Below are 19,739 nucleotides of genomic sequence, written 5' to 3' on the forward strand. Positions count from 1 at the left end.
TATATTTCACTTATATGAATATGCAACTAGTAAAACAAGTTAAAATTTCTTTGAATTTCTCGAACTCCTGTGTTGTTCTCAGTATTATCTTGATCTTTAAAGTATGTACTTTTTTGAGTATTGTTTTGATTGTCTAAGCGCTTTGTGACCCTGGTCTCGAAAAGCGCTATATAAATAAATATTACTTACTTACTTACTTACTTAAAAATAATTAATAAATAATCTGTCATGTTTAAATAGACAGAGGAGCAAGTATTTCAGTTATTTATGATGACAATTATTTAAAATATATATGTATTTATACTAGTAAAGACACAGGCATTACTTGTGCAAAACAATTTTCCAAAACATTCACACGCAACAGCTTTTTGACATACATGTGAAACAACACTTCACTTAAACTTAAAGGCGTTTTAAACTACTACAAATTGAAAAAAATATATTTTGATATTGAAGTTGAGATGGTGGGTATATAGACAACAGTCTTTGAATCTACCTGTGTAATTATTGACGTTATTAACAGAGTTATTTTACAAATAATACTCGATTTATTAAAGTAAAAGTCAGTTTTCTAAAACTATACATCTCTTAAAATTTGGACAGACTTGCTCATGAAGCATCTCAGTAAACAATGAGTCGGACTCACCTTGTCAGGCGCGCACACGCACGTTTTCTTTGCAGGTAAACTTCCAAACAAACCGAGGATTTAGTTCGTTTCAACGACTCTTCTCAGCATCTTTAAGTTGAGTGATGGTTGGAAAAGTAAATTGCAGAGAAACTGTTATCGCATCCAGCGGAGGAGGGTCCAGAAGTGTGGAGCCTGGAGAAAAAAAGCGGTGACAGTGGAGGGGACTGAAGGTGGGAGGAGGGAGGGAGGAAAGGGGAGACAAGGGAGGAGGAGAATGGGGAAGAGGGAGGGAAGTGGATAGAAACAAAAAGTTTTTTTTTTTAAAAGGAAAGAGTGGAGCAAAATATATGTGACGTGCAATATATTTAATGCAAATAAATTTAATTATAGAGACAATTATTGTTTCTTTATTTGCTTTAAACATAATGAATAATACTGATAAAGTTAACAACAGCACCACCTTGTGAAGGAATAGACTTACTGCAGTTAAAGTTAGCCAAGTCATTATTATAGTAACCGCTCATTATGTGCAGAAATACTTGTGGTCCTGAGTTAGTTTGGATGTAATGTTGTCATTATTTGTTGTGAAAATGTGTTCCTTAACTAAGGTGTGGAGGTTGTTGTGAGAGGGGCTACACGCAATAATAAAGAAGTAAAACGTTTACAATCAAGTATTAAAAGCATCCGATTAATATAAGCTTGATATCCTAAAAGTTAATATTTTATTATGTAGTGGTTTTATAACTTTCTCTTTAAAACCTAAAGTTGATTTCATTTTTCCAATTTTCCAAAAACAATTTCACTTATATATTAGGGGCAATAAATACTGACAAAAATGACAAAAGCGAAGGACAAAAGTCCTAAACGAAACCCGATAATCATATTCATAGAGTATTTATGAATAATACAAATAAATTAAAATTAAAATAGTTGATTTTTACATGATCTTCGACCTCATAAGGACCACATGAATACCTGAAGGAGTGATGTGGTATAGCACTGTAACTTAGTATTCTTCTTCCTGAAAAGTTAGCTTTTATGACTGGAGAAAAACAAGCAGTAGAAAACACAAATATTTGTATGTTGCTTCAAAAACATCTATAATAAATCATTACACATTTGTTACCGTCTTTTTTTTTTAATGTTGTTACGCTTTTTGTCAATAAGAAAATGTTCTAAAATAAACAAAAAGTTGGCTGTATAGAAAAAAAAGATTATTATTATTATTTTAAAATTAAAATAAAAAAACTTTATTCTTGCGTTTTCCCTTTAAGACTCTGTTGCTTCCTTCGTGACGTATTTCCGGTGACATGTCGGCCCGCTGTGTGTAGCACATGGCTAAAAACACGATCACAAACTGTGCTCTACGAGCATTTTAGTCCTTTTTACTTGCATTTAAAAGACACTCGTTTAAAGGTAAGTTTGTCTACTATTCCCTGTTAAAATATATCCGTATTTTGAGACAACTGCCGTTATTATCGCAGCTTTTGCAGTTTGTTATCTATAAAGTATCTTCTTTTTTTTTTAAATGCCCTTTATTTACTTGTCATACATTAACTCAGAAACGTCGACGATGTAGGACATTGTATGGGTTTGAACCTTTTGAAGGATTTGTAAATATGTTTGATTTCATCAACAGAGTTGACAAAAACCTTTCTGGCTTAAAATAAACAACAACAACAATGCATCTGTCCACCTTTTAAATGCTGTTTTGAACAGATCGCTCGACGTTTTAGGGTGTAAATATTACTGACCAATATTAAAAGTTTAAATACAAAATAATTTATGAGATTTACTTCTGTGTGGATTGTTTTCTGCAAGTTATTTTCTTGAACTACCTTTTTGATCCACCATATTTTGAGCACTTCAGACAGAACAACATTTTTAGTTGTTAGTTGTTTTTGATTTGAGTCTTTTTTTCATTCTGTATATAACACACTTTGTTTACAGATGGCTGACGTGGCACCGCAGAAAAGTCATGCCTTGAAATTTGCAGAAGCGCATATGAAACGTCATGGATGGGAGGAAGGTGAGACGAAAACACGTGTTTGTGTAAATAAACATCATGATGTGTCTTCAGCTTTTAGGGTGTTTTATTTCCTCTTCCATGTTTGCAGGTAAAGGTCTTGGTCGTGAGGAGAAGGGAATATCAGAAGCCATCAAAGTTAAAGTAAAGAGTAACAAGGGAGGGGTGAGTATCGGTTAAACGCACAACTAATTGCGATAATCTCGTTTTATATGACGTCGCATTGACTTAATATCTACCGTCCGTTCAACAGGTGGGTCATAAAGAAGGAGAGCAGTTCACGTTCCACTGGTGGGATCATGTCTTCAACAAGGCTTCGTCCAGCCTGCAGGTGGAGTCTGATCAGGTCTGTCCCTTGGCTCGTACAGGACTATACAGAGGTGGCTCATAACTAATACAGATTCCCTGAAATGAATTGAGTTAGAGTTGTACTTGATTAGTATGATATATTTTTGATTTAGTATCTTTGTTATTCTTGATTATATTTGCTTTGCTCTGATGTTTTGTTTTGGTGCATACATTTGGAGATTCAAGCTTGAGACTTGTTGAAGCTTGAATCTCCAAATGTATGCACTGCTAGTTAAACTAGATACACTTTATAAATCCCTCTGGAGATATTTTCGGAAATAATATGGTGTTTTATGTTTAATTCCCATTGAACATGTTTGCTTAAACTGATGAATTCTTTGTCATTACAAGTCTTACGTTGTGTTTCTTGACACAGAACGGCATCGTTTTGACTAAAACGCCAGAAGAGGGCGACGATGATGGAACTCCAATCTCCAATAAGAAACCTCGGAAAGCCTCACTGGCTAAATCCAAACTCTATGGATGCTTTGTGAAGGTAAACTCTTTCTTTTTTTCTTCTTTTTTTTAAATTTTTACTTTTGACATGCAAACGATTCATTTTACATGAGCTCCTCTCAAGTTATCTCAACAAATGATGTTTGTTATAACTTCTGTGTTTAGAAGGGGTGTGTATGTGTATCAAGAATCTTGTGAAACAATACAGGGTTAACGACAAGATATATTGTGATACTGTAGTAACAAGGATATATTTGTAGTATTGTCGAGTACTTGACTCTGGTGTTGCAGAATTTACAGACCACATGACTCTTGACAAACTGTTTTCACTTGTTTTGAAACCTAAATATGTCCAAACATCAGCTTTAAAAGCTGCTGGAGTCGACTGTATCCTCTTGTCCTCAGTCATAGATCGCCAGGATCTTGCAGGAGATCCTGCCCTTTAGTTGCATGGACATTTAACAGCAAAAATGCTGAGAATATTTGCTGTAACTGTAAATCAAAATGTTAATTTGAAATGCACTTTATTGATCTATAAAAATAAGATTACTTAAATATGATTTGAAACACACAAAAATATAAACGCGGGGGGGAAATCAATACATTGCTGTTTAATATCGATACAGTATCATGAAAAAACAAATGCAATAAAACGTCACATCAATATTTTCTCACACTCTTAGTGTGTAGTAGCTTCCATGTTCAAACTTTCTCTTTATTTCTCTTGTTCTTATTTTATTTTGATTTTTTATAAAAAAAAATTGCTGTATGTATTGGCTATTGGAAAAAAACAATTTCCCGAAGGAAACCTGAGGAATCAATAAAGTTTTACCTTACCTTACCTTAAACCCTGAATTAAAAGTGGGGTTGGTGATCTGCAAAACTGTGTGAGCAGCTGAATGTTTTTGTGTTTAATGAATTGGCTACAATGTAAAGGGAATTGTATGCTAGATGAAAAGGTCTTCCTGTCCTAAGTTATAACGATGAATCTGCCATAATGATGCGAGTAAAAATGGGGTTGGTAAACAAAACGCACAATTATAACAATGACGACTGCTCCTACTGCTTGTAGTAATTACTTTACATTTTTCAAGTGCTTTTTGTAAGAATAAAGAGACCGTAACGAAAGATAAATGACAAAATGATGAAAGCTTTTTTTTAAATAAATAATGTATTTTCTTTGGAAGTCGGCAACATTGCTGTCTGGTCTGGAACAACCAGAGCCAAAGTCAGACGACAGCAGCAGCAGCAGCAGCAGCAGCTCAGACGAGGATGAAGACCAACAACTGGACCTCTCCAGCACCACGAAGTATGTGTTTTGTTTAATGCTGCCTCTGATCTGTGAGATTAATGTCACTTTTTTTTCACCTTTTTAGAATTTCCGACGCCGATCTAATGGAGGCTTGCGGAGGGCGGACTGCTCACAAGTGAGTCATGATGCAACATTGAGCAGCAGTTTAAATGAAATGATGATGAACGACTCAATCTATGATGTTCTTCTTCCAGAGGAGCCCGGCACGGGTTGACCATGAGCGCCAAGTTGGCTCGTCTGGAGCAGCAGGAAGCCGAGTTCATGGCCAAGTACGGCAAGAAGACGCACAAAGCAAGGGAGACGGCGCCGACCGTGGGCAGCTGTCAATCATCGGACCAGGAAGTGGAGGAAAAGATGGACGAGGATTCCTTAGTTGGAGAAAGGAAAAGGAAAAAGTCCAAGGTAGCAGATGAAGACATTCCAGAAAAGGGTGTTGAAGCCAAAAAGAAGAAAAAGAAAAGCAAATCACAAGAGGCTACACAGGAAATTACTAATCTTGCTGATCAAGAAGAAGAAGTGCGTCAGAACAGGGGAGTTGATGGTTCACAAGGGCACAAGAAGAAACATAAAAAGAAGAAAAATGACTCAGAGGAGGAAGTGATGTCCTCCGGGTTCACAAGTCAAGAAACCGCAACGGACTCTGATAGGAAAGTGAGGAAGAAGAAAAAGAAATCGTCCAAAGAGCTCGACGAAGAGGAGGAGCGTGACGATCAAGCATCGGAAGTGGTGGATGATGAAACGTCACAAAAGCAGAAGAGAAAAAAGTGTAAAAAAGACAAGGAGGGTCATGAGGAGTTACTTCCAAAGAAGAAGAAAAAGAAATCGGCGGATGAATAAAAGCTGCGTTATGACCTGTTGCTACACAATATGAAGCCGATAAAAATACCTGATTTCTTTTGAAGCTCATCTTATGATGAACTGTGACAGAAACATATGGACTTTGTATCGCCTGCTTTTTAAATATGAAATTAAATGATTGACATCCTCAGTCAATTTCAATCATTCTTATAGAACACAACGCTTTTAAACTGTCGGAACATTCACTGGGTGTTCTAGTTAGTCACACACCTGCTAACTTATTGGTAAGTAAGATAAAAATGTAAAACCCCTTTTAAAATACAAATGAAGAAAAACTGGGAAATAAATGTAATTTAATCTTATTTTAAACAGTAACCTTTATGTTGTCCTCCAAAATGAATGTCATTTAGGTGCTAAACGCCTTCAAAGTCTTGCAAAACAATGTAATGTATAATATAAGTATTTTCCCATGATGAATTAATTCAAAAACACAGTTCATTTAATGTTGAAAGTGTAAATGTTTAAATACTTAGTTGCTACTTTTTCTTTGTCTCATATGAATGACATTGAAAAGGCGTTTTAACAGCTAGAAAACCAGACCATGTTTTAGACATTTATTACTGCATAAAACACTATTTTAAAAGACACTGCTCTTCACTACTTAACTTGGTTCATGACCAAACTGCTTTAGAACAGTCGGTCACAAACTGTTTTTATACAAAGAGACTTTTTGATGTAACCCGGAAGTTACGACATTGCAGTTAAACTGTTCTGACACGCGGGGGAGACATTCTAGAACGCGGGAAGAAAACAAAGATTTTAAATAAACTGTTAATTAAAGAATAATTCCCGGAAAAAAGCAGGAAAATCGATCTCTTTTTTTTAAAAAACTATTTACACAATCGTGCAAACTCGAAATGAGTGCAATTGGTAGATTCATCTGAATTAATCTTAAGATCAAAATATTAATATTTTACAATTTCTTTTTAAATAATTTTACAGGATGCATTTTTTGTTCTAACCTAAACAACAGCTCTGTACAAATGTTTCTTACACATTATTTTAAATCCCACGGCTTGAGGACTTCTGTCAAACGTCCTCAGGCATAATTAATGTTTTCATTTCACAGATGAAGTAGTTACTATAGTTACAGTATTCCTTCTTCCAGTTGGCCAGTGCAGGAGAAGTTGGTTGCAGGATTACACATTTGTCAGTGTTTTCTTGTTCGTTCTTCCAATAACTATAAAAACAAGAAGGAGACATTTATTTGTCTGATTATATGAAGCTACAGGAGAATGAAAAATGCTTTTTCTTCTGATATAGTTTACAAGGCATTTGCCGTGGAGACCACTAGTAACATAATAGCGCAAAAAAGTTCATTTCAAGGACATGTGTCTTACGTTACAGTTGTGTTGCTTCCATCTATCCATGTCCATTTGTTCCAAGGATTTTCCCATAAGCCGATCCAGTACCCGTAACCATTGCTGTCCACAGTATAGTTGTTAAGGAATTCCTACATTGACAGGTAAGACCAGAAACAATTTGTTGTTGGTCTCACTAACAGCAAAAAAAACAATTGTGAGAATTCATTTTAACCCAAACTTACCTGTTCTTCCTTTGACTTGATCACCACCAGCTGAGCATTTAAAGCTCTGCAGTATTTCTGACTGTCATCCTGAGATTTCCGAATATTAAAATAAATGTAGCACTTTGATCGAAATAACATCCATCCATACAGACAAGGTTGACACACTGTGAAAAAGACAAATTAGGACATGTATTTGAGGAGTTAAGACCATCCTGGAAAGCAAAGAAATATGGCACTAAATCATGCTTTTGCTAAGAGATGTTAACACAACGTTTCTTCTTCACTTTTTCTTTAGTCCACAACATTGCATTGAATGATGAATGCTGAGGAACTTTTATAGAAACAAAAACTTTAACTAGTTTATGTACATACACAAAATTTATAATTTATATGTAAAAATATAATCATTTATGTGTGTGTGTGTGTGTGTGTGTGTGTGTGTGTGTGTGTGTGTGTGTGTGTGTGTGTGTGTGTGTGTTTAAATATATCTTTAAAATTTGTTTGAAACATAACCTTTAAATATGTGTCAAAAACATACAAAGATATTAAAACATACCTTTTCAAATATTGTTTAATATATAGAAAGATGTGAAATGTGTTTTTAAAGTCATTTCAACAAATCAAACACTATCCCACACTTTTGTCTCTGAACGCACTCAAATCTTTTCCCTCAAATACAGTTATTTCCCTTAACTGTCAGAGGGGCATCGTTTCCTCTAAGCTATGACGCAAGTCCGTGTTACGTAAGAACCATGGTCATAAGTGAGAGGTAGAATCAGTAAAAGCAGGATTTATTGTAGTAACGTATTACTAATGTTATTGGTAAAGCCATTTACTTAAACAAAAGGGCACTAATTGTACATACAAATGAGAAAGAACAATACAGAGTTTACATGTCTGTCTGAATCCTTTCTGAACCACAGAGCTGTTAGTTCGCTGTTATATCTTAATAAAATGAATTTTTATCCCCACTCGGAGAAGCGTCCTTCAGAGACCAAAAAAAAATCAAAAAGTTAGAAAACAATATTATAAGTGGTTAAGTAAATTAGATACTTAAGCTCTGGTCTTTCTCAACAACTCGTTTCTTTTCTAAATCGCATCGTTGCCAACCTTTTTGTACACAGTAGAAATTGACTGGGAAACTGTTGAAATCCAGAATGACTCCCATAGTCCAACTGAGTCGGTCCCTCTCTCTGGTCAGCTCATGAGTGCGATTCTTCAGGTTCATTTGCTCCTCCGACAGCAGGAGATTCTGCTCGGTCAAGTTTCTGTTGAGTGTCTTCTGCGCCAACATAATAGTTTGAACTGCGAGAGAAGTGCGTCAGTGTTTCTGGGGTTTGATGTTGAAAGCGTTAAACTCACAGTGAACGCCAAAGATGATGATGATTGACACTAAGATAACACAGATGATCCCAAAAATTATTACGGGAAGGAGCTGAAGGTGCGTCGATTGTTTCTGGTCTTGTCCTATAGTAAACACATAAAAGCAGCTATAAATGTCTATTATACGAAAATGTTCTTTTTGTAATGATCATCTTAGATTTGACCTGAGGCGACTTGTTTCGTATCACATACGGGTGACGCCGGTTTCACTTCATCATAGATTAGTTCTATCCGCTGCTGTTTCTCTGGAAAGTTGGTGGAAATAATCAATTCCAGTAACAAAACGATAACATTTAAAACTGAGATGAATACAAAAATGAACTCACCTGGTGAGGAAGAATCTCGTTTAACGAAATGTACAGTTGCATAACTCACTTCTTCCTCCATTATCACCAAAATCTCCAGAGTGGAAAACCAAACGCAGAGAGATTAATATCAAGAAAGTGTCTTGAACGAGTTGAAATAATGCCATGGGCAATCCCACTTCCTCTTTTGAAGGGAAGTGTGGCAAGTATGTCAAGACTTTTGCACATGTTTATTTTCTTATTATTAATTAGAAAAATAGTGTAAGTATTTCTCTTTAAAGGATCAATATCCCGGTTATATCAGGAGGTTTTTACTATTATCTTACTTGAGACTTAAGTACTTTAGTTCATTAATCAAGATTCTTCGCCAGAGCTTTCAGTCAGACTTGTGTATTTCAATGGTCAACCTTCAGATACGCCTACTCTGTTGCGAATGGTCACGTGTGTGTTTTGTTAATATTGCGTTAATAGAACTGTACTTAAGAGTGTCAACAGATGCACGGCTCAATTGACTGAATGCTGATTTAGACTCTAAGTAATTCTATGACATATATTTGAAGAAATTACATTTGTTTAAAGCCTCATTCCCTTTTTTTTTTATCCAGCCCCACCCAATCCTATGAACGAATGGTGGAAGAGAAAAAAAAAATTTGCTTATTGAAACAGATTAAATAAGCAGTAACTGGAATTAATCATTTAAAAGCTGTTTATTGTGTAAACATAGTCACTTTCCTGTGCTATAGTGCAAACATTTAATTGAATAAAAAAAATACATTATTATTGTATTGAATGATGAATGCTGAGGAACTTTTATAGAAACAAAAACCTTATCTAATTTATATACATACACAGAATTGATAATGTATGTAAAAATATAATCATTTATGTATGTGTGTGTGTTTGGGGTGGTGTTTAAATATATCTTTAAAATGTGTTTGAAACATAAATGTACCTTTAAATATGTCTCAAAAAGTAGAAAGATATTAAAACATACCTTTTAAAATATTGTATAACATATAGAAAGATGTGAAATGTGTTTTTAAAGTCATTTTAACAAATCAAACACTATCCCACACTTTTGTCTCTGAACGCACTCAAATCTTTTCCCTGAAATACTGTTATTTCCTATAACTGTCAGAGGGGCATCGTTTCTTAATTCATTTTTAATTTTTATTTTTCCAAGATCTGTTCTTACGGGGAGGTATTTAGAAATACGTGCGATAAGTTGAGCTGTTACTGAGGCGCTTTATTTTGAAAAAGAAATGTAGGTCAGAGGCGCATGCGCAGTGGACATTTCCGTGCTGGACAGGAGTTCAGTGGGATAAAGGTGAAGAAGAAGAAATCGTCGGAAATTCTTCTCCCTGCACTTGTTTCTCCGTTAGTTGGTTTTTCTGCGTGTTTGCCTCCATCTCAAGGCCACTCGTTAAGAGGGTAAGATAAGTTTCTGAACCATTTAAAATGCATGCTTGATACGACGTTTTCAGTTTAGCCCAAAACGATGGAACTGATGTGTCCAAATATCAACTTCGAGCTAAGCTAATATTAGCTACTATAACAAATAACTCTCAAGTCAAGTTTATTATTTGAGTGAAAACTCGATTTTTTTCTTTTTTAAATCGCTTAAAAATGTTTTAGAATAGTGTCACAATCTCGCTTTAAAATAAAAGTTAGCAGAATACAACGTTAAACGGTAATTTTTGCCTTTATCTTTAAAAATGTTTTTCATATTTATCTATATATATCTATATATAGATACATATAAATGTATATAAAAATAAATATAGAAAGCAACTATTTTAAAGCTATTCGTAGCAATTTGGCAGGTGTAATAAATAAATAAAATATTAATAACGTCAGAAGGAACTCGTGGTACTGTGATTTTAATCATTGTGTGTTTTAATCTGACCTTTGACCCCGTGCAAGTGTTAAAGCGTATGTGTGTTGCTGCAACAACACCTTTTGTTCTCACAGGTCTCCTGTTGGTTTACCTTTTTGAAATGAAGCTGAATGTTTGGATTAACTTGTGTTGAAAAACAAGTTGTGCAACAAGTCGTGTTATGCTTTTCGTGCCTCAGGATTTAAAAATGGCGAGGCTTTTATCCCAAGCCGGTCCTGAGCGGACTTTCCAGTACCAGGACAGCTTGCCGTCTCTGCCGGTGCCGTCATTGGAGGCCAGTATTTCTAAATACTTGGATGCTGGTAAGATCATTTTTGGGTGATTATCTGTTATACTGTCCTATAGGAGTGTGAGAAAAATTAGATACTGTTTTTTTTATCGATATTCAACAGCATTAAATTAAAAACAAAACATATTTTAATAATAAAATATAAACATTTTATCTTGGTTATTGTATAATTTATATTTGAACAAAGTGTTTCATATAAAATCCCTTTGATTAAAAAAATATATATATTTACATTATATAAGAAAGAAAGAAAATGATAAATTTAGTGTTTAAACTTCATACAGAGCTAAAAAAAACAAACATTAAAAACCTGTGAGATACTGAGGATGACTGAGGACGAGAGGATACAGTTGACAACAGCAGCTTTTAAAGCTGATGTTTTGATATATTTTGGTTTCAAAACAAACCAAACCAGTTCTGACTTCATCATGAGTCATGTGGTCTGTACATTCTGCAACGCCAGAGTCAAGTACTTGACAATACTACAACTATATCCTTGTTCCTACAGTATTGCAATACGTAATATCGTTGCTCCTGTATCCTGATAAATATTTTATCGGCAGATTCTTGCCAATACACACGCTTAATGTTTTGAAGGTAAATTGTTATACATTTGTTGCCTCATTCCCTCACTCCATTTTTCTCTTTTCTACCAGTTCAACCGTTTGCAACTGAAGATGAATTTAAGGCGACTTTAGAAATTGCTAAAAAGTTCAAGGACGGTATAGGTAAAGAACTACACCAGAAACTTCTTGAAAGATCCAAGCTGAAGAGGAACTGGGTTTGTGTACCTACTGTCTAATTATTATTCACATCTTTCCTCTGCACTCATTTACCATCGATGGAATATTCTTCTCCAGCTGGAAGAGTGGTGGTTGGACGCAGCCTACCTGGAGGTCCGCAGCCCCTCCCAGCTGACGGTGAACTTTGGTGGACCGGCTCCTTACCTAGAACACTGCTGGCCTCCAGAGGAAGGAACTCAACTGCTGAGAACCAGCATCAGCACCTGGCACACGCTCCAGTACTGGAACCTGATTCACAAGTGTGTTCCTGCTCAGGAATCTTTACCAGTTGCTTCGTCATGTGATTGAATCTGTATTCGCCCTTAGGGAGAAACTGGCTCCCCAGAAGGCTGGCAAAACTGTCCTGGACATGGATCAGTTCAGAATGCTGTACTGTACTTGCAAAGTACCTGGAGTAGAGAAGGACGTACTTTATAATTATTTTAAAACAGGTGAGACTTTCATCAAATACTCCTGATTCATCAAAACAAGGAGATTGTGTTTTTGAAAGAACAACATTGAACTGAACTTCAGTAAATGTTGAGGACGGGTCGCGTCCTGGGATGCACTGACCCGACTTATTGATCCTGATCCGGGGCTTTGAGTATCGACCAGTACAGATAAGACATGGATGTTAAAATTAACTTTACTTGCCCAAATATGAAATAACACGGGTCATGATTTGACTAAAAAGCAAAATCGATGATTGTATTGAAGTATTAAAATGTTTACCAGCATTATGAGAACACAAACAAAGAAACGGAACACAAGGAAAGAAACGGAACATAAAAACAAACAAAGAAACGCAAAGAAACAAGTTACAGCTAAATTGTAAACTATTAGCTTTTTCACCGAATACACTATCCGCCTTGGACTAATACCAGGATCGGTTCTTTGCATCCCTGGTCACGGATCCTTATAAAAGAGCTGCAGCGCTTTCTTCTTCGCCTACTGCGCCTGTTGCGAGGAGTTCTGGTGCCGAGTTCTAGTGGTTCTAGTTTTTAAATCAGTTTTTGTTTTCTCCAGAGCGAGAGGGTTTGTGTCCTACCCACATGATCGTCATGCGTCGAGGACGGATCTTCACCTTAAACGCCGTAGTCGACGGTCAGATCCTGACGCCCCCGGAGCTGCTGAGGTCGGTGATTTGTCATGTTTTAAAATCCACAAGGATGCTCGACCCTGTGATTGTGAGTCAGTCGTGTGTTCGCTGGTGTCCACAGGCAGCTGAGCCACATCAAGGATTGCTGTGACGGACGTCCGGAGGGAGACGGGGTGGCTGCTCTCACCACAGAGGAACGGACTCGTTGGGCTAAGGTGACCCCGGACTCTGAACTAGACTGAGATGTTCAATTTGTTTGTAACATATTTTTGATGTTCCCACAACGGAAGTTTATTTTATTAACCTTGATTTACTATTTTTCAGCATGATATTTAGTCACGAAGAAATTCGTGTAAATAAATACACAGAGTATCGTAAAAAAAAAAAACATTGCGATACATCTATCGTTTTTTTAATTCGTATGTTTTATTATTCTACAATTTGAATTAATTATTCCCAGTTTCTTGTTTATTTTGGAATTGTTTGGCCACTAGATGGCAACAGTCGCCGGGACAAGAGGATACAGTCGACTCCAGCAGCTTTTAAAGCTGATGTTTGGACATATTTTGTTTTCAAATCAAATGAAAGCAGTTACGACTTCCTCAAGAGTCATGTGGTCTGTAAATTGTGCAACACCAGAGTCAAATTCCCCTACAATACTACAAATATTTCCTTGTTATTACAATATGTAAGACGTTTGTTGTCTTCTCCAGACGAGGGAATACCTGATAAGCATCGACCCGCACAACGAAGCGGTGCTGGAGAAGATCCAGAGCAGCCTCTTCGTCCTCTCTCTGGACGACTCCAAACCTTACTCCAGTCCGGACAACTACACCAACGTATGAGCCGTCGACTCGTTTCTACTCTCCTCGCGAGTCTTTTGAGTTGACGTGTCATTGTTCGCGAGCGCAGTTGACTCTGGAGGCTGTGACTGGGAACCCGACCATTCGCTGGGGAGACAAATCCTACAACGCCCTCTCCTTCTCCGACGGCACCATGGGCTCCACCTGTGATGTGAGTTGAGCAGCAACTACTACTCATTTTGTTAATATATCCTCAACATGCAACTGTTTTAAAGCCTGGATAACATGTTTTATGTTAAGTTAAAAATGTGTTTATTCTTAAGCAAATCAACTTTGTTTGACAAATATTGATCTTTTTTCTTATAAACCCCATGATACTGCTTTGAGCTTTAATTTAGTCTTTTTCGTTGACACTAATAAATGAGGTTCTCATTATTAATAATAATAATAATGCATTTTATTTAAAAGCGCCTTTCAAAAAACCCAAGGTCGCTTCATAGAAACAAACAATAAAATCACACTATACAAGTACAAAGATGCAATGCAACAAAAAACTTTTTCAATTTATAATTCAAAATACAAACTTACTGAAAAGCGAGGCTTCCTAATGTGTTTCACCAGGTTTAATGTTAAATATTTACAGTGTTGTGTAAACTTTGATACATTACAAGTAACTTCTCTGAAAAGTCTCTTGAGATAGATAAAGAAAGTTTAGGCCAGTGTAAGTTTGATGTATGATCAATGAATTCAGACAAAAGGCAAGAACAATAAAGCAAAATGAATTAGAGTTGCATTAGATCATACCTTTTGCCTATTTTAGTTCTCTTAGGAACTTAAACACACACAAAAGTCAACTTTTTTTATTTTCCTATTGGTCACAAAAACTTAAAATAAAAACCAATAAATTGTACCAACACTGTTAACAAACAATAATATTTAGAGGACCATAGCAAAAAAAAACTAAAACTTAGTGTTAAATCAATTAAATAACTTGAAATAAGTATAAAAATTACATCTCACATAACGCTGAATCAGCAGGAGCTCTAGACCGTTTTCTCCACAACAATATGGTTTAAATAAGAATCATTTTCACCAGTTTATATTTTTACTAAAACAAGCATCTTTGCCTGTAAAGAGGCTCATGTTACTTCCAGAAAGAAATCTGCTCTTGTTTCCAAAACTGAAGGAAGTAATAATCGATAGAACAGAAATGATATAGAAAAAACCACCGCGCTGCATTCAAAGACATGTTAAGAATAGGTGTCAAAACATTGTTGATCAGGGTTGATCTATAAGTCAAATACACGACATGTCAACATGTTTAAAAAATGTCTTTGTTTTCAATTTAATAATTTTTCTTCCATCAAATTTCTTCCTCCCTTGTCATTGCGCCGCGCAGCCGCAGGGGGGCGCATGGACCACGTGTGTATAAGTCAAATACTTATTTATCATCACCCATCATGGAGATTGACGAGCTTTTGTTCTATTGTGCTGGTTTAGAAAACATTAGAATGCGTTGCATATGTTTGTTAAGATGATATTCAATGAGGTTTGACTCGCAGCACTCTCCCTACGACGCCATGGTTCTGGTGTCCATGTGCTGGTACGTGGACCAGCAGCTGAAGGCCACCGGCGGGAAGTGGCAGGTAAACAAACACCTTTCCTCGCATCAACACAGACTCTCGGCTTCATCTTTTATTCATGTATGTTTCAAGGGCTCCGACTCGCTCAGACCGATGCCGCTGCCCGAGGAGCTGGTTTTCACCGTCGACCAGAGAGTGCGGCGCGACATCGGCCTCGCTAAAGAGCAGTACTACAAGACTGTAGGTCGATGATGATGATGATGATTGACATGTGTCGGCAGCACTGACCGTCTTCTCTCTCTCAGGCTCAGGACCTGCAGGTGGTTTGTTACGCCTTCACCGCTTTTGGAAAATCCACCATTCGACAGAAGAAACTCCATCCCGACACGATGATCCAGCTCGCCATGCAGCTCGCCTACTTCAGGATCCACAAGAAGTATGTTGTCGTCGGACTGTGGAGGTGTATCAGTGCTGTCAATCAAACTACATTGAATTATTTCATTGAACGGTTACATTTTTAAGATTAATTGAATTAAAGTAATCGACAAATTTTGATTTTTGATTTTTTTTTTTTTACACAGTTTGATATTTTAATTAAAATAATTAAAATGTAATCAATTTGTATTCTTTTAAGTTCAATAATGGCGGTAATTATGTACAAACATTTTTATATTGAGTTCAAAAAGGTTAGAAATGTTAAATTTGGAAAATGCATTTTGGAATTATTGGAAATGGCGATGAAGCTTCATGAAGCAGTGTCATGTTGTTCAGAGGTCAGTAGGTGGCGCCATTTGAAAGTGAGGTTACTTTAGAACAGTTGTTCAAGACTAAGGAAAATAGTGCAGAGACCGCCATCTAGTGGACTCTGAAAATAATGACACTGCTTCATGACGCTTCTTTACCCTTGTTATCTCAGGGTCAAGGTGACCCACAGGTTTGAAAAAAAAATGCGTTTGTTGTATTCCTTGTGTTATCTCGGGGTCAAGGTGACCCGAAAGCCCGAAAGTAAATGCGTTTGTGGTATCCCTTGTTCTTATCTAAGGGACAAGGTGACCCACAGGTTTGAAAACAAATGTGTTTGTGGTATCCCTTGTGTAATCTCACAGTCCAGGTGAACGATCTCCAGCACTGCATATGTATTTATGGAAGCCAGGGAGATCGTTCACCTGGACCCAGAGACAACACAAGGGATACCGCAAACACATTTGTTTTCAGGCGTTCGGGTCACCTTGACCCAGAGACAACTAATGAATAATTAGGAAATCAAACACTATGTATGGGGAGGACATCACTTTTCAAACTGTATTAGTAAGAACTGAACTTGACTTTTCAAATAAATAATTCAATGCTTAAGAAAAAAAGTTTTAAATAAAATTAAAAAGTTTAATTTTTTTTGCATCCTGTCCAGGGTGTCCCCTGCCTCTTGACCCAAGAAACTGGGATAGACCCCCCCCCCCCCCCCCACGACCCCCATAAGGGATTAAGCGACATAGAAAATGAAAAAGAAATTCAATATTCCGATGACATCGATAAACTTCCATTGTTGTCGTTCTTTCTTGTGTCTTCGTCTCATGATGTGAACCTGGTTGGTGCCACAGAGCAGGAAGTTGCTACGAGACGGCGATGACGCGCAAGTTCTACCACGGCAGGACGGAGACCATGAGGTCGTGCACGCCCGAGGCTCTGCACTGGTGTCACGTCATGAGCGACCCCGGCAGCAGCGTGAGTGTTTCCGCACCCGATGGAAAATGAAACGTTCCACTGAGACTCTACGAACTTCTGCAGGCGGACGAGAGACGACGAGCCATGAAGGTGGCGTTCGACGCACACAACCGGCTGATGGCAGAAGCTCAGGAGGCACAAGGTTGGACAGGAAATGTCTATTTGAACAGAAGCGTCTTCAGGAGATGCATCTAAAGAACGTTTTGCAGGTTTTGACCGACACTTTCTTGGACTGTATCTCATCGCCAAAGAGGAAGGACTTCCCACCCCGGACCTCTTCCTGGACCCGCTCTACTCCACAAGGTACTTCTTTTGTTATTGTCGTGTTTATAATCAACCCATATATTAATCTCTTGAACATGAATCAGCCACATTTTTAAGTTGATGTTTTTAAAATCTTTATTGTTAACACAGGAGAAGAAAACATTATGACCACCTGCGTAATATAGAGTAGTTTTGCTGTTTGAAATATTTATGGTTATTTTTATAGCCTGTGATGTAAACTTGCGACTCCTTTGACCCTGGCTTGCTGGGAATCATTGACAGACAACAGACGGTTCACGTGTTTGGAAGTAAATCAGTGACAGAATATTGAATGGTTTAATTCTACGATTTAAATGTAGAAACGTTTCATTTAAAAAAAAAAAGTTTTTTGTTTTTCTTAAAGCATTTCTATCTTAATCATTTTGATATTTAAAGTTTGATTAATCAAATTTTAAAAATGAACACAAAATTTGATATGTGAATAAAAAAATTAATTTGCTGACCTTTAATTTTTTTTTTTTTTTTAAATGAAATGCTTTTAAAAACATTTCTATTAAAAATGTTTCTTCATTTCAATGTTTTTTGGGGGGTTTTTTTGTAGCATTTTTAATTCAATATTGTTTAGTGGCACGATTGTACGAACTTTACTAAATAGAATTAAAAAGGTTACAAATTAAATAAAATATTAAACTCAGAAAGGTTGTTTTAATTTAGATTTTTTTTTTTAGTTATTTCAAAAAGCAAATTTAACCATTAAATATTCCAAGTATTTAAAAAAATAATTAAATTAAAGTAATATATTAAATAACTCTTTGTATATCTTTTTAATTGATTTTGATAAATATATATATTATATTAATAAAACAAACAATTGAAGGCTTGAAATAAAACGAGTAAAATAGTTTCAATATTCAAAATATAAATTAAATCTTTTAATAATTCCACACGTGTTACTATCAGAGCTCTGGATATTACATATAGTGTGTACTAAAAAGTGTGTATTCGCAGCGGTGGAGGCGGAAACTTCGTGCTTTCGTCCAGCCTGGTCGGCTACACCACGGTGCTCGGCTCCGTGGCTCCCATGGTGCACCACGGCTACGGCTTCTTCTACCGCATCCGAGACGACCGGTAACGGAACCAGAACGCGGTCAACAATTCGGCTCGTAAGCGTCGCCTAAACATGTTTGTTTTTTTTAAATCCTCTCGCAGAATCGTTATCTCCATCTCGGCGTGGAAGTCGAGCCGCCAGACGGACGCCGTGATCTTGTTCAACAACTTCTCCAGCTGCATGCACGACATCCTTCATCTGACCACCGTGTCTCAGCTCTAACTCCACTGACCTTCACCTTCTTAGTCATCAGCACCGATCAATGCAAGCTCATGGAGAAACACTTCAGTAGTTTTAACTTGTTTATATTGTAATATTGCATCACCACCTCGTTTTTAATGATTGTTTTAATCTGTCCATTTAGAAGGGGGGAAAAAGGGGGAATAAAGATAACGGATTGTGGAAAATCAGAAAAACTTGTTTTTATTTATAAAAAGTAGCTTCCACACAAAATACAGTGGTATAAAAAAGTTTGGGCACCCCTGTACATTTTCCTTTATAAATCATTGGTTGTTTGGATAAACAAATCCAGTTAAATATATCTTATAGTAGACAAACGGTGATCATTTGAGAAGTGAAATAAAGTTTATATGATTTACAGAAAGTGTGCAAGAATTATTTAAACAAAATCAGGGATGTGCATACATTTAGGCACCCTTGTATCTTATTGATTTTAATACCTTTAGCACTAATTATTGGAAGTCAAAATCAGTTCGGTAACCCCAGTGACCCTCTCCGTAACAAAGTTGAAGTTGCGCCGGATCTTTCCACAAGACAACGATCCTAAACACTGCTCAAAATCTACTAAGCTGTTCATGCAGAGGAACAAGTATAACGTTCTAAAATGATCTCAGTCCCCAGACCTGAATATTATTGAAGATTTATGGTGTGATTTAAAGCAGGGCGATCCATGCTCGGAAACCATCAAACCTGACTGAACTGGAGAGGATCTGTAAAGAAGAATGGTCCAAAATACCTTCCACCAGAATCCAGACCCTAATTGGAAGCTATAGGAAGCGTTTAGAGGCTGTTATTTCTGAAGAGGGAGGATGCACAAAATATTGAGTAATTTTTCTTTTGTGATGCCTAAACTTATGCACATGCCTAATTTTGTTTAAATAATTCTTGCACACTTTCTGTAAATCATATCAACTTTATTTCACTTCTAAAAATTATCAGTGTTTGTCTGCTATAAGATATATTTAACTGGATTTTTTTTATCCAAACAACCAATGATTTATAAAGGAAAATCATGAAAATGTACAGGGGTGCCCAAACTTTTTCATTCCACTGTGCATGTGTCTAAACGTCAGAACATCAAAGGTGAATAATAGTAATACATTAAGAG

General features: G+C 36.5%; 4 protein-coding genes across 4 annotated transcripts in view; 2 read left to right on the forward strand and 2 right to left on the reverse strand.

Moving 5' to 3' along the window:
- pear1 (platelet endothelial aggregation receptor 1) overlaps nucleotides 1-801 on the reverse strand; it is a 59,021-nt gene extending 58,220 nt beyond the window's left edge. Inside the window, exon 1 of the mRNA XM_087778834.1 lies at nucleotides 647-801. The gene's annotated coding sequence lies outside the window, so the exon portion shown is untranslated. The remainder of the gene's footprint in view (nucleotides 1-646) is intronic.
- Nucleotides 802-1,943: 1,142 nt separating this feature from the next.
- Nucleotides 1,944-5,758, forward strand: gpatch4 (G patch domain containing 4). Its single transcript, XM_087778858.1, has 8 exons — nucleotides 1,944-2,044; nucleotides 2,579-2,657; nucleotides 2,746-2,819; nucleotides 2,908-3,000; nucleotides 3,379-3,498; nucleotides 4,646-4,767; nucleotides 4,835-4,885; nucleotides 4,965-5,758. Exons 2-8 carry the CDS (start codon nucleotides 2,579-2,581, stop codon nucleotides 5,605-5,607), a joined length of 1,182 nt encoding a protein of 393 aa, XP_087634984.1. The 5' UTR covers nucleotides 1,944-2,044; the 3' UTR covers nucleotides 5,608-5,758.
- Nucleotides 5,759-5,899: 141 nt separating this feature from the next.
- Nucleotides 5,900-8,992, reverse strand: LOC148062484 (C-type lectin domain family 4 member G-like). Its single transcript, XM_087778868.1, has 7 exons — nucleotides 8,866-8,992; nucleotides 8,704-8,784; nucleotides 8,519-8,623; nucleotides 8,267-8,461; nucleotides 7,175-7,320; nucleotides 6,969-7,081; nucleotides 5,900-6,808 (listed from the first exon to the last, which is right to left on the reverse strand). The coding sequence occupies exons 1-7, from the start codon at nucleotides 8,924-8,926 to the stop codon at nucleotides 6,658-6,660; spliced, it is 852 nt and encodes a 283-aa protein (XP_087634994.1). The 5' UTR covers nucleotides 8,927-8,992; the 3' UTR covers nucleotides 5,900-6,657.
- A 1,153-nt stretch (nucleotides 8,993-10,145) lies between these two features.
- On the forward strand, nucleotides 10,146-18,807 carry crot (carnitine O-octanoyltransferase). The gene is made up of 17 exons (XM_087778843.1): nucleotides 10,146-10,275; nucleotides 10,920-11,043; nucleotides 11,687-11,811; nucleotides 11,891-12,072; nucleotides 12,140-12,264; nucleotides 12,839-12,947; nucleotides 13,033-13,126; nucleotides 13,625-13,750; nucleotides 13,824-13,925; nucleotides 15,277-15,360; nucleotides 15,430-15,537; nucleotides 15,603-15,733; nucleotides 16,896-17,019; nucleotides 17,083-17,161; nucleotides 17,229-17,322; nucleotides 18,292-18,411; nucleotides 18,493-18,807. The coding sequence occupies exons 2-17, from the start codon at nucleotides 10,929-10,931 to the stop codon at nucleotides 18,611-18,613; spliced, it is 1,839 nt and encodes a 612-aa protein (XP_087634969.1). The 5' UTR covers nucleotides 10,146-10,275; nucleotides 10,920-10,928; the 3' UTR covers nucleotides 18,614-18,807.
- The last annotated feature ends 932 nt before the right edge of the window (nucleotides 18,808-19,739 follow it).

This window comes from Callionymus lyra, chromosome 17, assembly GCF_982586985.1.
Source record: "Callionymus lyra chromosome 17, fCalLyr1.hap1.1, whole genome shotgun sequence".
NCBI classification, from domain to species: domain Eukaryota; kingdom Metazoa; phylum Chordata; class Actinopteri; order Syngnathiformes; family Callionymidae; genus Callionymus; species Callionymus lyra.

What these genes read in the sequence shown, in the direction of transcription:
- gpatch4 (XM_087778858.1), top strand. Translation starts at nt 2,579, where the DNA reads ATGGCTGACGTGGCACCGCAGAAAAGTCATGCCTTGAAATTTGCAGAA. An exon ending in TAAAGAGTAACAAGGGAGGG is followed by an intron (nt 2,820 to 2,907) that starts GTGAGTATCGGT and finishes TCCGTTCAACAG; the next exon opens with GTGGGTCATAAAGAAGGAGA. An exon ending in TCTATGGATGCTTTGTGAAG is followed by an intron (nt 3,499 to 4,645) that starts GTAAACTCTTTC and finishes TTTCTTTGGAAG; the next exon opens with TCGGCAACATTGCTGTCTGG.
- LOC148062484 (XM_087778868.1), bottom strand. Translation starts at nt 8,926, where the DNA reads ATGGAGGAAGAAGTGAGTTATGCAACTGTACATTTCGTTAAACGAGAT. An exon ending in CATCATCTTTGGCGTTCACT is followed by an intron (nt 8,462 to 8,518) that starts GTGAGTTTAACG and finishes CTTCTCTCGCAG; the next exon opens with TTCAAACTATTATGTTGGCG. An exon ending in TCAAGTCAAAGGAAGAACAG is followed by an intron (nt 7,082 to 7,174) that starts GTAAGTTTGGGT and finishes CTGTCAATGTAG; the next exon opens with GAATTCCTTAACAACTATAC.
- crot (XM_087778843.1), top strand. Translation starts at nt 10,929, where the DNA reads ATGGCGAGGCTTTTATCCCAAGCCGGTCCTGAGCGGACTTTCCAGTAC. An exon ending in CCATGGGCTCCACCTGTGAT is followed by an intron (nt 13,926 to 15,276) that starts GTGAGTTGAGCA and finishes TTTGACTCGCAG; the next exon opens with CACTCTCCCTACGACGCCAT. An exon ending in AGAAGCTCAGGAGGCACAAG is followed by an intron (nt 17,162 to 17,228) that starts GTTGGACAGGAA and finishes AACGTTTTGCAG; the next exon opens with GTTTTGACCGACACTTTCTT.